The 17,099-nt window shown below is 34.0% G+C and overlaps 1 protein-coding gene across 1 annotated transcript; it reads left to right on the top strand.

Annotated features, from left to right (window-relative positions):
* The first annotated feature begins 2,164 nt into the window (after positions 1-2,164).
* LOC146406259 (olfactory receptor 4C46-like) lies at positions 2,165-3,086 on the top strand. The gene is made up of 2 exons (XM_085013761.1): positions 2,165-2,597; positions 2,668-3,086. Exons 1-2 carry the CDS (start codon positions 2,165-2,167, stop codon positions 3,084-3,086), a joined length of 852 nt encoding a protein of 283 aa, XP_084869887.1.
* Positions 3,087-17,099: the final 14,013 nt, after the last annotated feature.

Below are 17,099 nucleotides of genomic sequence, written 5' to 3'. Positions count from 1 at the left end.
GGATGAAATTATTTCTAAACACCCTCAAGCATCACTAAATTCCATCACTAAGCCCAGAAGGTAAGTTTTTCAATAGTGGAAATGCTTATTAAATATTGTTACTTTACATATATGGTAATCATTACATTTCATCACTTTTCAAAGTTAGTAATAGAGTATTTTATTTTCACCCCATTCTTCAAAAGATAGTTGATAAATAGCATTAACTTAATTTAACAAATGAAAACTATGAGGCTCATAGAAATTAAGAAATGTATATGATCCAGCTCTCTAACAACAGATACCCTTCTTTAATGGTTAAAACTAATCCTGAGAATGAAAAGAAAATTTAAATATACTTCAAAAACAAAAAGAAATAAACGACAAATTTAAATGTTATAATGTATAAATCATCACGTAAACATGAAAAACTCTTCCTGGAATCAACTGTTATGCATATTATGAGTCTCTGTAGCTTCTTTAAAATAATTTTGGAGACCTTTATTCTGCAGTTGATTGTACTGCTAAGTGTTTCACTGTATTATTGCTGAAAATGTTAGTTCCTCCTACTCAGTGCAAAAATATTCATAAAATAAAGAAGGTTCTTTGTGTGTCCACAAGAACACGTAGATATGTTCACATATGCTTCCTCAATTAATATTCATAACAGCTTGGGTGAATATTATTTTTCCTCACTTGATATTAGAGGCAACAATGATGTAAGGCGCCAGAAGATATGCCCTTGATCAAGAAGCTGAAAGTGGGGAAAGGCAAGATTCTTATATAATCACTCTGATTATTCAAAACAGTATATTTTACCACCAAGATCACCATTTTTAACATTTGCAGATGTCTGTGGAATTATGCTTTGGAGGAGAATTTGGAAGAGAAGAAATGAGGATGAGATAAAGACAAAGATAAAATGGACCTTCAATGAATCTAGTACCATATTGTTATTAATATTGGGTGATTCTAATATGTTATACTGTATGTATGCTTATGTGTATGTGTATCTGTGTGACTTTTAATGAATTTGCTTCATATATACTTGTCTCTGAAAGACTAAGTAATTATAGTTATTATGGTCATATCAAAAGGAGTTTACTAATTAAGCATTGTTTATTTCAACATAACCATATAGTGCATGGGTTAAGAATTTAGAGGTAAAAAGAGATCTAATATTAGTACTGATCTTTATTATTGGATTGATCTTGGGCAGAATCTTTACTTCTCTATACTTCCATTTCCTGATGAATAAAGTAAGTATAAAAATGATAGTAGTAATTGTTTTGTAAGTTTCTAATGAGAACTACATAACCATATACTTGCCAAACACTTAGAACAGTCAGGGCTCATTAAGTTTCAGCTGATATGCTCATTATTATTACTACTAACACTAATAGTTAAGATTTTTCCCATGTACAAAATAGATGAAATAACGCTATCCACACAAGTTTTTATCATGTGATGATGACAGCAATCAATGATTAAAATTACATTTACCTCCTATTATAAAGTTATAAGAATTAGGTATCCTGTTTATCATTGCATTATAGGAGCTCCTGTATCCCTTCATTTCTTTCCTATCAAAAATGCCCTGTTACACATTGTATCACATATTTATAATAGTGTGATATTTAGATTCCCTTCTCTGTCTTTCATCACCTTATAGAACCTCAGCCCACTTCATCCAAGATGAACAAGCATCTTGGAGTTACATCCAACATTCCCTCATTCTCCAATCCCTCTTCATCCTTCCACTGGTATGCCCAATTAACTTTCCTGGTTTCCTATTTTCTAAAAATAAAAAGTCCTTAGCTTTGAATTCATAACCTATTCATGTGATTTCCACCTCTTTTTCCCAGTTTATCTGGTATTAAATGCAAGATCTACTGCTTTGTGTTAGGCACCGAGGCATTTCACATGATTAGGTCTGCACAGATGATTTCCTGCTTCTGTGTTCACTTAGGTTCCTCATGTTGAGAAGTTAAATATTAACTTCACCCAGGAAAGATTTATTTTCAAGAAATCAAAACCTTTTTTTTCTATGTCAAAAAATCATAAGAATTCAGAATGAAATAGAATCTACACATTTATTATTTATTACACAGATAGGCTTTGTGAATTCAAGATTGCACTAAGACAAAGTGACTTTTTTCAGGCAATGTAATTAACCATTAGATACATGGAGACCAGGAACAATGTGACAGAGTTTATCCTACTGGGGCTCACACAGAAGCCACAGACGCAGAAAGTCATATTCGTTGTGTTTTTGATAGTCTTCATGGTCTCCATGGTAGGAAATGTGCTCACTGTCATCACCATCACTACCAGCCCATTGCTGAAATCCCCCATGTACTATTTCCTGGCTCATCTCTCTTTTATTGATGCTTGCTATTCCTGTGTCAATACCCCTAAACTCATTTTAGATTCTCTGTATGAAAAGAAAACCAGGCTTTTCAATGAATGCATGACTCAAATCTTTGGGGAACACTTCTTTGGAGGTGCAGATGTCATCCTACTTACTGTGATGGCCTATGACTGCTATGCGGCCATCAGCAAGCCCTTGTACTATGATGAATCAGCAGCTATGTGGCCCGCTGTTGGGAGTGGTGTGGGTGGGAGGCTTTCTTCATGGATTCATTCAGATCCTTTTCATATTCAAATTGCCCTTCTTTGTTCCTAAAGTCATAGATCACTTTATGTGTGATCTGAACCCTTTGCTGGATCTTGCCTGCACTGACACCCATAATTTAGGGCTCTTTGTTGCTGCCAACAGTGGTTTCCTATGTCTGTTAAACTTCCTCCTCTTGTTGGGTTCCTATGTGGTCATCCTGAACTCCCTAAGGACCCAGAGCTTGGAGGCAAGGCAAAAAGCCCTCTCTGCCTATGTCTCCCACATCACAACAATCATCCTATTCTTCGTGCCCTGCATATTTGTGTACATGAGACCAGCAGCAACTTTACCTGTTGATAAAGCTGTCACTGTATTCTACACTATGATAACTCCCATGTTAAATCCCTTAATATATACCTTGAGAAATGACCAGATGAAAAATGCTATTAGGAAATTGTGTAGTAGGAAACTGATTTCAGGTGAAATATAAATGTGCATAGAGCCCCAAGTTGACTGAACAGAGGCAAGGTTCAAAAGCACATTGTTGATAATCTCAGCAAATAATACCTATTTGCTGAGGTAATGAAAAAAAATGAGCTTTTGAAAGTTATAAATTCTGCCAAGAGGGAAGAAGAAATGGGTGCAAGGTAAGTGTTAAAAACCTAGCTCAGGACTCTTCTTTATATATTTGGAAAACTCTACCAAATTGCCACTGAGTTTCTCTAATTTCATTGATGTTTATGGATTCAGACCCTTAATAAACAAAATAAAATATACTGGTATTTTCAATAATCTTTATAACAATCCGAAGAGTTAGGCAGAACTATTATCTTCCCTTGATATATAAGGAAACAAACCCAAAGAAGAAAGCTCCAAAACAGAAATCTCTAAGAATTAATAACTGGAATCCAACTGAGTCTGTGACCATGCTCTTAACTGCTGTGATATACTGCAGCCAATGATGATAGAAAGGTACCATTACTACTGCTTAATATTTATAAATACACAGACTCTTCTGAAATACATATATATGTGTGTGTATATATATACATGAATATATATAGTATTATGTTATATATATTTTATTATATATGACTAGATTCTAAGGATGTTCATTAATAACACAGAAGTTTTATACATTATAGCTAATGGTTTTATGTGAACTGCAACACTGTTATATAATTACTGTAGGAATATGAAAGCAATAGGCCACATATCAAAGGATTAAGTAAAAATGTTATACTATATTTCCAAATTTCTTGGTGAATTCAGAATCTTTGTGCATTGCACATGTATATATTTTATGCTGATGATTAACCAGAAATAGGAATGATTCAAATAAAATAATATTTCATGACAGACTGGAATTTCAATTGGTTAAATAAAGTCATACTCTATAAAGTACTTGCCTACTTTCTAACAAAAGTTTCTACATGTAGCACATGTCTGGCTCATAATAAAACCCAAATGGGAGTTCTGTCATGGCTCAGTGGTTACCAAATTTGACTAGCATCCAGGACGATACAGGTTCAATTCTTTGTGCCTTGCTCAGTGGGTTAAGGATCTGGCATTGCCCTGAGCATGTAGGTGTAAGTTGCAGACACGCCTTGACTCCTTCATTGCTGTGGCTGTGGAGTGGGCTGGAAGCTACAGCTCTGATTTGACCCCTAGCCTGGTAGCCTCCATATGCCATGGGTGTGGCCCTAAAAAGCTAAAAGCAAAAAATAAAACAAAACAAAAACAAATGAATACATTTAAATATACAGGAGGATGAATAAAGCTAATAAAATACAGGCCAAAAAAAAGTAGTACTGGTGATAAGGAAATTTTCTCTACCTTTATCTGTTTCAGAGTCTCAGATGAACTCTGGTCATATCTCTTTGGGAAACCATAATTTGTATTTAATCCTATTTAATCATGATTAAACTAAGAATAAGAAATAAACTGAAACTGAATATGGCATTATATGAATAAATAGTTTTCCTTATTATTCCCCCTGCTCTTAGCAACTTTCATCACTATATGAGTGTGGGCTTTTTTTTTTTTTAAATATGTCTGTTAATAATTTGCTTTGGGTAACATTTCATCATAAAAAGCTATTTTTTAAAATATGTAGCTTTATTTACACACAAAGTGATTTCAGGATAAATATATTATATTCATCCCTTCTGTACTAAATTCATTGAAAAACAAATATTTTTGACCCCAAGGAATGTATCAGATACATTAAAAGTTGTTGGGGATTCAGAGTTGAATTGAAAAAAAAAAATCCCAGTGATGCCTTCTCAGAGCTTAGAACCATTAAGAGACTCACAAGGAGAATAGAAAGTAAAATACACCTTTATAAAAAGTAAGAGAGTAGAAGCACTGGTTGCTATGAAAGGATGCATGATGGTCATACAACAAACATCCGGGGATTTAGAAAAGACTGCAGGATTAAAAGGTCTCAGAAAAATGGAACTCAAAGGGTAAAAAGGACTCAGTAGATTGAATAGGCATCAGTTGGTGTAAGATTGTTCTAAGGAGGTGGAATATATAACAAAGGCAAAAAGATGAAAATAAAATGCAGGAATTATAATAAATATGATATAGGTGTGGATGTTAAATCAAATATCCATTTGAAAATTACTTATTGAATGCCCACTGTGTACCAGGCACCATGCTGGACACTTTGCTTATGAAGGGAAAACAGCAAGATATGAAGTTGAAGAAATCAGAACAGAGAAGTCCGAAAGGGCCTTATAATTATGTTAAAGCTTAATGCTCAGGGCTATGAAGAAAATATTGGAAGGATTTTTAAGCTAGAGAATGATACAGTTATATTTGAGATTTAGAATAATGATTCTAGATATAGAATGGAAAATAAATTGAAGAGAGTAAGACAGGCAGCAGAAGAGTAAAGATGTTACTGTAATGATTTGAATGTGAAATGATGGAAGCTTGAACTTCAGTGGTACCAGTTATGTTGCAGAATGTTGTGGACACCTGCTGCAGTAGGTGAAATCTCCTTTACTAGGCCAGTGCACCCAGCCATAACTGCTGTGTGTCTGGGCTGCTGATAGCCCATAACCCCATTCTTTCTGGACAATTACATCAGAGAAAATTGGAATGGCCTCATTTGAAAATTATGTCCACCATCCTAGGGTCTACTGGTCAGCAGTAAATGGCTGGAACAGGCGTGAAAGGCTGGTCCTCTTGACTTAAGGTGGAACAAGTATCTTAGTACAATAAGCACTCCAGAACTCCCAGAGTGCCAGGATAAAGTGAAAGGCTAATTGAGACTATTTCTCTTTCCTCCTACCATAGGCAGCTTCCCTCAATCCTTCTGCTCCAAAATTACTTTTATAAATTTCTGTCTCAACATCTGCATCTAGGAAAACCAAATTAAAATGGAGAACTAAAGAAAGGTTTGATAAATATTTAGAAGTAGAAAAAAAAACTTGATACAGGATGAAGCTGTGAGAGAGAAGAATCATGAATGAAATCCAGATTCTGACATTGACCACTGGATGCTGAGGAAACTAAGAAGAAGGAACAGAGAGAAGACGAATGTTCTTTGTCAGTGTAAAGGTCTCTCCACCCCAGTAGACATGGCCACTCACCCTGTGACTGAGGATTAACCCTTCCTTGCCTGAAGAAACTGTAATGAGTTCTCCTGTGACAGTTGTTATGAAAGACAATGCTGTTTCTCCTCAGGAACCACCACAAACACCCCAAATTCCTTTCAGTTCTTTAACCAGTCAAAAGTCCCAGCAGGTACCTAAAAGTGAGGTACAGTGTGACACAAGAGGGGTACATTGCACTCCAAAATACTACTTGAGTTTTCTAATTTATACAGGTAGAGTCCAGGGAATACTTGTGGGAATAGATAGTCATAGAAAAAAACATAAACTTTGATCATATCTGATGTATTGATATGGGCTCACTAATCAGAGATTTGGCACTTAGTGTTTCAGCTTAAGAAAATCTCTTACAGTTTGTGAGATGTGACTAACATATGAACCAAATGATGGCCCACAGTGAGCAGCCTCGAAATGCCACACCTGCTTTTGTAAATAGTTTGGAAAATTGGAATGGGTTTATCATTTAATGTTTACACAGCCACCCTGAGAAGTTCCAAACACAAAAATTTCATCATAACTCTGAGGGATAAATTGGTAAGGAGAGCTTCAACATCCTGGAACAGCTCTGTGATGGCTGCCCTCTGTAGGCCATCACTCTAATGGAAAATACTAGATTGTACTGCCTTGGGAAATCTAAATTCAAAGAATGTGGCTTGATTCTAGGTTAAAAAAAGCCATTCATTTTCATAAATCTTATATTTTGTAACAGGTTTATACTTACAGGTAGGTTGGACAATAATACAGAGATTTTCCACGTAACCTATATTCAGTTCCACCCTCTTATACTAGTATGATACATTTGTCATAATTAATTAGCCACCATTATTACATATTTTTAACTAAAACCCATACATTAACTAGATTCATTAGTCTTTACTGATGTCATATTTCTCTCTAACATCTGACTCAGGAAACCACATTACATTCAGGTGTCAAGTTTTCTCCAGTCTCTCCAAATAGTGACAGTTTCTCTGACTTTTCTTGTTCTGGATGACCTTGACCTTGATAGTTTTGAGGAGGACTAGTTGGCCCTTTTGTATAAAACCCCTCCACTGGGGTTTGTCTGATATTTTGCCCACAATTAGGGCATAGTTATGAATAGAAAGACCACAGAGATATGACATAATTTTCAGCACAACATAAGAATGGGTACATACCCTTGAAGTGATTACAACTGTGGATTTTAACTTTGACCACCTGACTCAGGTCCTGTTTGTCATATTTCTCCACTGTAAATTTACTATATTCCCTCATTCCATAGTGTTGTCTTTGGGTGGAAGTCACTTCCTCACACTTAAAAATTGGACATTTTGTGGATGGAATATCTATATAAATCATCCGGAATTCTATCTAGTCTCCGATATGTACTAGTAATTTATCCAGTTTTTTATTTCATTATAACTTCCTAATATTTATTTCACACGAGTTATACTTCAATTCTACATTATTTTTTTCCATCTATGGACATCAGGGGTCTTTCATTTGGCTCCTGTTTCCTTTGATGTATCCGTATATCTGTGTGTGGTTAAGCACTTTCCCACATTCTAGCTCTACAAGATACTGCCCCAAACCCAGAATTAGCCATTTTTTCATAAAGCCCTGATTCATTATTTGGAGAATGATATTACTAACAAAGACTTGGGTACTTAACTGTGAATGAAATTGAGCATTTTCATATGCTTAATTATTTTTAATAAAAAGAAGAGTACCTGTTAAAATTAATTATTTTGTCTGTTATTTAGTTTACAGTATTTTTCTAAGATCAATAAGTGAAATCCATTTATACTTGAAAATTATGTTTTTGTCTGCTTTGAGTTGTAGATAGAATTTACCAGTTTGGCAATTACAATTTGTTATTGACTCTGAGACAATTTGGAGAATATAAGGGCACATAAAACAGTCTGTCCAGCTTTTTGCATATAGCTATGTATGAATAAATTTTGTCTTTTTATTTTTTTTACCTCTCTTACATGGAGAGTACAAGGCACTAAAGATGCATTTCACAAGAATTCTACTGAAAAGTTCCAGATATGAATTGGAGCTTGTTCTCCTATTATTTCCTTTAGTGAGTCCCTGTGTCATAAGAAAATACATTGAAGAAAAATAACAAATAAGGGGACAAATTTAACTTTGGGCAATATAATATAATTTAAATAGGGGCTCCTATTAATAACAGGAGCTGAACTTAAAATAGTAAACACCTAGAAAGTTTTGAGAAGTACGGTCAAAAGGCATAAAATTAAAGCAATAGATTCAAATAAATCTCATTATGGGCTGGAACACTGGTTTGGCATTCATATATAAAATTTTATGTTTATTATTTCCTTTTCTACAGCCCACCTTCTATCCTATGTGTGTGTATGTATGTAGGTTATATTATGAGAGACATTCTGAAATGTTTAGACAATCATAACTCAATATAATTTTTACTTGAAGAGTATTTATCACTGTGTTCTCTGTTCAAGATGTCAAATCACACTGAGTAAATCATGGAAAAATTTTCTCTGCTTCTGCGACTAGAAGAATGTCAACTAATATTGATATGTCCTTGATAAAAGCTAAAGAAAACATCCAGCTGGAAAAATTATTCTCTCATGCCAAATAAAAAAATTAGTATTTATTTTCTAAAGAATCATTGACTTTTTCATTATTTTTCTATTTCTTATATAATTATATACATATACAACAGGGAAAAAGGTTGAGTAAGTTTTATGATTTCCATCTTATTCAGATAAAAGTGGGACACAGTAGATAAATGAGTACCCATTAGAAAGTGGTATTTCCATGTTCAAATATATATATGTTAGGCCACCAACCTAGTGTGCATATCATGATTTTTCTTTCTTTTCTCTTTTGAACAGTTTATCTAGTCAGTGCTTTCTCCTCATCAAGTGAAACAATGCAGCAAAACAACAGTATCACTCAGTTCATACTGTTAGGATCCTAAGAAGCAAAAAAAATGGTGTTTGTAATCCTCATTTTCTATGTGGGAATCCTGGTACCCATTTGCTTATTATTGTGACCATCAAGCCTACCCAAACACTTGGGAGTCCCATGTTTCTTCCTATTTTATTTGTCCTTGGTTGATGCCTGCTTTTCAACTTCCATAGCCCCTAGATTCATTGTGGATGCTCTGTCTGAAAGAAAATCATTATCTTACAATGAGTGCCTGACTCAGGTATTTGCATGGCACTTATTTGGCTACATGGAGATCTTCATCCTCATTTGCAAGCCTTTGAATTACCCATCATGAGGCTCCAGGTCTGCATCATCCTGATTGTTCTTACATGGATAGGGTCTTTTATACATTCTATGGCTCAGATTATCCTGGCCTTGAGACTGCCCTTCTGTGGATCCAGTTGGATTGATCACTATTGCTATGATGTGCAGCCCTCACTGAAACTCACCTGCATAGATATTTATGTGATGGACCTACTGGTGACATTTAATAGTGGGGCCCTTTGTGCAAGCAGTTTCATAATTCTGATGATCTCATATATTGTAACCTTGGATATGCTGTGAAGCCACAGTGTATAAAATGCATTTGATGAAATGCAACATTTACTCATGACTAAAACTCTTATCAAAGTGGGTATGGAGGGAACATATCTCAACATAATAAAAATTATTTATGATAGATAGACTCACAGCCAACATGATACTTAAAGGTGAAAAGCTGAAAGAATTCCTGCTAAAATCTGGAAAAAAATGCCAATTTTTACCTCTTCTATTAAACATAGAATTGGATGTCCTTACCACACCAATCACAAAAGAAAAAAGTAATAAAATGTATACAAATTATAATAGGAGAGGTAAAATTGTCATTATATGCCAGTGACATTGCACTATATATAGAAATCCTCTAACAACTCCACACAAAACTACTAGAACTGATAAATTCAGCAAGGTAGCAGGAATACAAGATTAATATCCAGAATATGGTTGCATTTCTTTACACCAACAATGGAATATCAGAGTGGGAAATTAAAAAAAAAATCCCTTTTACATCACAGTAAAAAATAAAATACTAAGGTATAAACCTGACTAAGGAGGTGAAAGCCATATGCTTAGATGTTTAAATATTGGTAAAGAAAACTGAAGATGATGTAAAGAAATGGAAAAATGTATATATACCATTTTATTGGCTTGGAGGAATTAATACTGTTAAAATGGCCATACTCCTCAAAGTGATCTATAGATTTAATATCATACCTCTCAGTTACCCATGATATTTTTCACAGAACTAGGACAAAGACTTTTAAATTTTATATGGAACCATGAAAGACCCAGAATTGCCAAAGCAATCCTAAGAAAGAACAAAGCTATAAGCATAACCCTCCCAGGCTTTAGACAATACTACAAAGTACAGTTATCAAAGTAGTGTAGTATTCACACAAAAACAGACATATGGATCAATGGAACAGAATAGTGAATCCAGAAGTAAACCCACACACCCATGACCAATTAATCTATGACAAAGCAGGCAAGAATATACAATGACAAAATATAGTCTCTTCTATAAGTGGCATTAGAAAATGGACAACCCCATGTAAAGGAATAAAATCAGTAAGTTGTCTAATATCATATACAAAAATAATCTAAAATGGATTAAAGACACAAATATAAGACCAGATCCTTTAAAAATCAGAGAAAAATATAAGCAAGACACTATTTGACATAAATTATTACAATATTATTGATCTGTCTCCTAAATCAAGGGAAAAAAGCAAAAAAAAAGGACCTACTCAAACTTATAACCCTTTGTACAGTAAAGGAAACCATATACAAAATTAAAATACACCCTACGGGCTGGGAGAAAATATTTGCAAATGATGTGACTGACAGTGATCTAATTTCCAAAATATACAAGTAGTTCATATGAATCAATAACAAGAACAATCAAAAAAACCCAATTAATAAATGGGCCGAGGCCTAAACATACATTTCTCCAAAGACAGACAGATGGCCAAAAAATACATGAAAAGGGGCTTGACAACACTAGTTATTACAGAAATACAAATCAAAATTTCAACAAGGTACCATCTCACACATGTAAGAATGGCCATCAAAAATTCTACAAATAATAAATTCTGGGGTAGGTGTGAGAAAAAGGAAACCCTTTTACACATTTGCAGGAAAGTAAACTGGCACAGCTGCTATGAAAAACAGTATGGAGGTGTCTTGAAAAATTAAATATAGAGTTGCCATGTGATCCAGCAATCCCACCCCAGGATTATATTATATCCCAAGAAAAATATAATTCAAAAAGATAGATGCACACCCCTGTTCATAGCAGCACCATTAAAAAGAGTTAAGACATGGAAGCAACCTAAATATGATGGAAAGATGAATGGGTATAGAAGATGTAGTATACATACATAATGGAATTTACTCAGACATAAACAATGATATAATGCCTTTTGCAGCAACATTGATGGATTTAGAGATTATCATACTATGTGAAGTTAGTCACACAGAAAAGGACAAATATATGGTATCACTTATTTGTGGAATCTAAAAAGTATACAAAAGAATTTATTTACACAGCAGAAGCATACTCAGAGACACAGAAAACAATTGTATGTTTATTAAAGAGGAAAAGGAGTGAAGGAAGGAAAATTAGGAGTTTGGGATTAACATATACATACTACTATATATAAAAGACATAAACAACAAAGTTACACTGTATAGCATAGGGAACTATATTCATATCCTATAATAAACCATAATGGAAAAAGAGATTTAATATAAAACTCCCATAAGCCAGGCTGTGTGATACTAAAGCATAACAGAATATTAATAAATTGATCTAAAAGTATGAATTTCTTTACAAATATATCAATTTAATCCAATGAAGGAATAATAGACTTCTCAATAAATGCTGAATCAATTGAATATCCATATGTGATCATAAAAAAATGAACTCCAGGAACCACTTCAAACTATACACAAAAATTAACACAAAGTGAGTCAGAAAACTAAATGTTAAGCCTAAACTTAGAAAAATTATAGAAGAAATATTTTTGGCCTGAGGTAGATCAATATTTTAGTCATGACACAATAAGGACAAACTGTAGGAAAAACTAAAAGAAAGAAACTTGGCAGTAATTTTAATCTTCTCCTAATCAGAGAGCATAATTTTTTTAAAAATAAAGAAGCTATCCACAGATTAGAAGAATGTGTGTGTGTGTGTGTATACACAAATATATTTACATAGGATAAATACATATATGCATACATTTGCTATATAAATATATTTTACATTTGTTATAAATATAAAGCATATGAAAAAATAAATATACCTAGAATATATAAGTAGCTCATACAAATTAGTAATAGGAAACCCAGAATTCCTACTTTTAAATTGTGTAAAGCAGTTGAAAAGAAACTTTCAAAAAAAAAGGATACACAAATGGACAATAACATTTTAAAATGTTCAACATTATTAGTCATCAGGGAAAGTAAATTATAAACTTCAGTAATTTGCCACTGCATACCTCATAGAATGACTAAAAGAAATAAAAATAACACCAATTGAAAAGAATGTGGAACAACTCTTATGTTTGAATTTAGATCCCTAGTCTTTTGTTTATTTAATTTTATTGCAGTACAGGTGATTTACAATGTTGTATTAGTTTCAGTAATACAGCAAAGTGAATCAGTCACACACACACATACGTACATATCCATTCTTTTTTCCATATAGGTTATTACAAACTATTGAGTAAATTTTCCTGTTATACATTAGGTTCTCACTAATCATCTCTTCTATACAGTAGTGTTTATATGGTGTTCCCACCCTTCCAACTCTTCCCTTCCCCCAATGATTTCACCATGGTAATTGTAAGATTGGTTTTGAAATCTGTGGTTTTTTTCTGTTCTATAAATGTTTCTAATTATTTTTATTATATTCAACATATAAGTGATATCATATGATATTTGTCTTTCCCTTGTCTTATTTACTTCACTTAGTATAATCTCCAGGTCTGTCCATGTTGCTGCAAATGACATTATTTCACGCTTTTATATAATATTGTATTGTATACACTTACCACATCTTCTTTATCCATTCCTCTGTCAAGGGACATTTAGGTTGCTTCCATGTCTTGTCTATTGTAAATAGTGCTGCAATGAACATTGGTGTGTATGTATCTTCAAATTATGGATTTCTGGATAGATGCCCATAAGTGGGATTGCTGTTCAAATGGTAGTTCTATATATAGTTTTTTAAGGAATTTCCATACTGTCCTCCATAGTGGTTGCACCACTTTACATCCCCACCAACAGTGTATCAGGGTTCCCTTTTCTCTATGCCCTTGCCAGGTTTTATTGTTTGTAGACATTTTGGTGATGGACGTTCTGAAAATGAGGTGGTACTGAGTTCTGACTTGCATTCCTCTAATTATAAGTGATGTTGAACATATTTTCATGTGTTTTTTAGCCATCTGTCTGTTTTCTTTGGAGAAATGTCTATTTAGATCTACTGCCCATTTTTAATTTTTTTTGTTTGTTTGTTTCATATAAATCTCCATGAGATGCTTATAAATTGTGGAGGTTAATCCTTTGTAAGTCACTTCATTTGCAAAGATTTTCTCCCATTCTGTGGGTTGTTGTTTTTTTCTTTTTTTTTGTTTTGTTTTCCATTGCTGTGTGCAAAAGCCTGTAAGTTTAATTAGGCCCCATATATTTATTTCTGTTTTTATTTTTATTATGATAGAAGGAGGATCAAATGTGATATTGCTGCAATTTATATCAAAGGGTTTTCTGTCTATATTTTCCTCTAGGAGTTTTATAGTACCTGGCCTTATGTTTAGGTCCTTAATCCATTTTGAGTTAATTTTTGTGTAGGGGGTAAGACAATGTTTTAATTTAATTCTTTTACATGTAGCCATCTGGTTTTCCCAGCACTACTTATTGAAGAGACTTTATTTCCCTCACCTTATGTTCTTTCCTCTTTGGTCCTAGATTAGTTGACTGTAGGTTCTAGAACCCCAGTCTTGTGCTTTGGATATCTCTTCGCATTTTTAAGGTTACCTGGTTTTCCATAATGACCACCACAGGGTCCCAAGGTGACTTACCTGGAACCTTTTAGAATTTTGGTTTATTTTCATAGCCTTGTGATAACTGGGGGGAAAGACACATTTTAGCATCAAGAACTACTGGCATAACTACTACCATTAATGTTTTGCCCTCTCTGCTTTGGTTCTTAGGCAATGGATACAGGTTTACAGAATGTCTTCATATGTGATAAAACAGAAGTTCTATGACATGAGTACACAGTTTTAACTATATCTCAGATCCTCATGCAGGAACAATTCCATCCTTGCTATTTACATGTCATTGCACTTTCTTAGAAACCCAGGTTCAGAGAGAGAAAGGGGACTCATACGTTTTGGTTGCAAGTGCAGGGAAATACAATTCCCCACTCAAGAATGAGTGTTTCTCAAGTATGTCTCTCCAGAATAGCTGCTTCTAAGACAAAGCCTTTTCCATCAAAAGATATAATTAATTCCTAGGAGAGAGAAAACAGCAGGTACAAGATAAGGAAATTGATAATTTGTAGAAACCTCTTTAAATATCCATGCATTGAAGGTAAATGTCTTTTTTGTTTAAATCTACAGAGCAAGACTAATCAAAGGTGAAATGACTCATTTGAATATGTTTCTGACCACACTCTCTGCCTTCCGCCTATGGGACCAGAGTCGTCTACAGAACAGCATTTCTCCGGAGCATTCCAAATGAATCCATTCTAAATCCAATTCCCAGGTTTTCTGTGAAAACTATTTGATGCTTCATGCCAGAAGGACTTAGACTTATTAAGAAAAACCTTACTTTTCTACTATTGATTTTATATTGAATTATCTGAACAGTCTCTTTCTGTGTGTTCCTTATCTTTCAGAGAAAAAGGTACTTATTCCAAGAGGAAGTCAATTTGAACATGGGATTTTTTCTGAACACCCCCAAATAGCATTAAGACCATCAGCCAGAAGGTAAGTTTCTCAATAGTGCTGATGCTTCCTAAAGATTGTTACATTCCATATTATCAATCATTGTTACCCAATCCTAGTAATAGAGCATTTGACCTTCACTACTTCCTTCAAAAGATAGTCAATATCTTTAGCCTAATTTGACAGAAGATTATGAAATTTATAGGATTCAGATCTCTAACACCAGATATGTTGCTTCTGCCCTCGGGTACTTCCTTTAATAATTAAGACTAATTATGAGGGAGTTCCCATCATAGCTCAGGGAAACTAATCTGACTAGTTTCCATGAGGATGCAGGTTCGATCCCTGGCCTCACTCAGTGTGTTAAGGATCTGGCATTGCCATGAGCTGTGGTGTAGTTTTCAGACACAGCTTGGATCTGGCATTGCTGTGGCTGTGGTGTAGACCAGCAGCTTCAAGTCTGATTTGATCCCTAGCCTTGGAACTTCCATATGCCACAGTGCGGTCCTAAAAAGCCAAAAAAAAAAAAGAGAGACTAATTATGAGAATGAAAACAAAATTAAAATACAATCCACATACAAAAGAATATAAATGTGAATATTAAATGATATAAACCATAACCTCTTTAGTCCAAATATGAATATAAAGAACTTATCCTGGGATCCACTGTTATGCATAATATGAGTCTCTGTGGCTTCTTTAAAAGTAAAATTGGAGATGTTTTTTCCACAGTCTATTGCAGAGTTAAATGTTTCCCTGCATTATTGCTCAAAATATTAATTCTTCCTACCCATTGGTTCAAAGACAGTCAGGAAAATAAGTGAAAGTCCTTTGTTTATCTAGAAATGCATGGTGGATATGTTCATATATGTTTTATCAAATATTATCTTAACACACTGTGAAGGGGACTATATTATTCTCACTTGATATTAGAGGAAACAAGCTGTAAATGGCCAAGAAATACCCCAGATTATGAAAATACAAGTGGAGAAAGTCCTATCTGGGCCTTCTGGTTCTCAAAATAACTTTCCACACCACTGGGACTGTCATTTTCAAAATTTTGCAAAAGATTTGTGGAATTATGCTTTGGAGGGAAACTGGGGAGAGAAGAAATGAGGGTGAGCAAAAGACAAAGATAAAATGAACATTCAATGAAAGAGGACCACACATTTATTAAAATTTGGGGATTTCAGTATATTACACTGTGTATATGTGTGTATGAGTATTTGTGAATCTGCTGATATTTTGCTTCATACATACATGTCTCTGATATTGGATTAAAGTAATTATACTTATTATGGTTATGTCAAAAGGAATTTATTAGTTAAATATTATTTATTGTAAAATAATTTAATTGATCTTGGGTTAAATATGGGGAGGGAAAAGTAAGCATGGTTCAGATCTTTATTATCTGATTGATATTGGAGAGGATCCTTCCTTTCTGCTTCTATTTCTCAATGTGTAAAACAAGCACAAAAATGACTGTAGTAATTTTCTCACAAGTATGTAATGAGAAATAAATAACCACTTTCTGCAAAAACACCAAGAGCAAGGTAACTGTTCTGTAAGTTATTATTATTACCATTACTGTTAACAATTGTTTCTGATTGTTTCTCATCTGCAATGTGGATGCAGTCATACCACCCACACAGGGTGCTCTCATGCCATGCATATAGTAAACAAGCATTAAAAGTATATCGATAAGCTATTAGAAAGTCATGGGACTTAGACAACATACTTTACCAAAGCTATTACAATAACTCCTGTATTCTTTCATTACTTTCCCATCACCAATGCCCTGTGACACTTCAGGTCCACTAGTATTATAGTCTGGTATTGGGATTCCTTTCTCTGACTTCCACCTCCTTACAGAAACTCAGCCCACTTCTTCCAAGCGACACAAACATCTTTACTAAAGTTAGATGTTATATT

Source organism: Sus scrofa, chromosome 1, assembly GCF_054392235.1.
Source record: "Sus scrofa isolate SSC_HxYL_T2T_F1_AM1 chromosome 1, Sscrofa_HxYL_maternal_Yorkshire_Landrace_v2.0, whole genome shotgun sequence".
Taxonomy (NCBI): domain Eukaryota; kingdom Metazoa; phylum Chordata; class Mammalia; order Artiodactyla; family Suidae; genus Sus; species Sus scrofa.
This window is presented reverse-complemented; position numbering and strand designations above follow the sequence as displayed.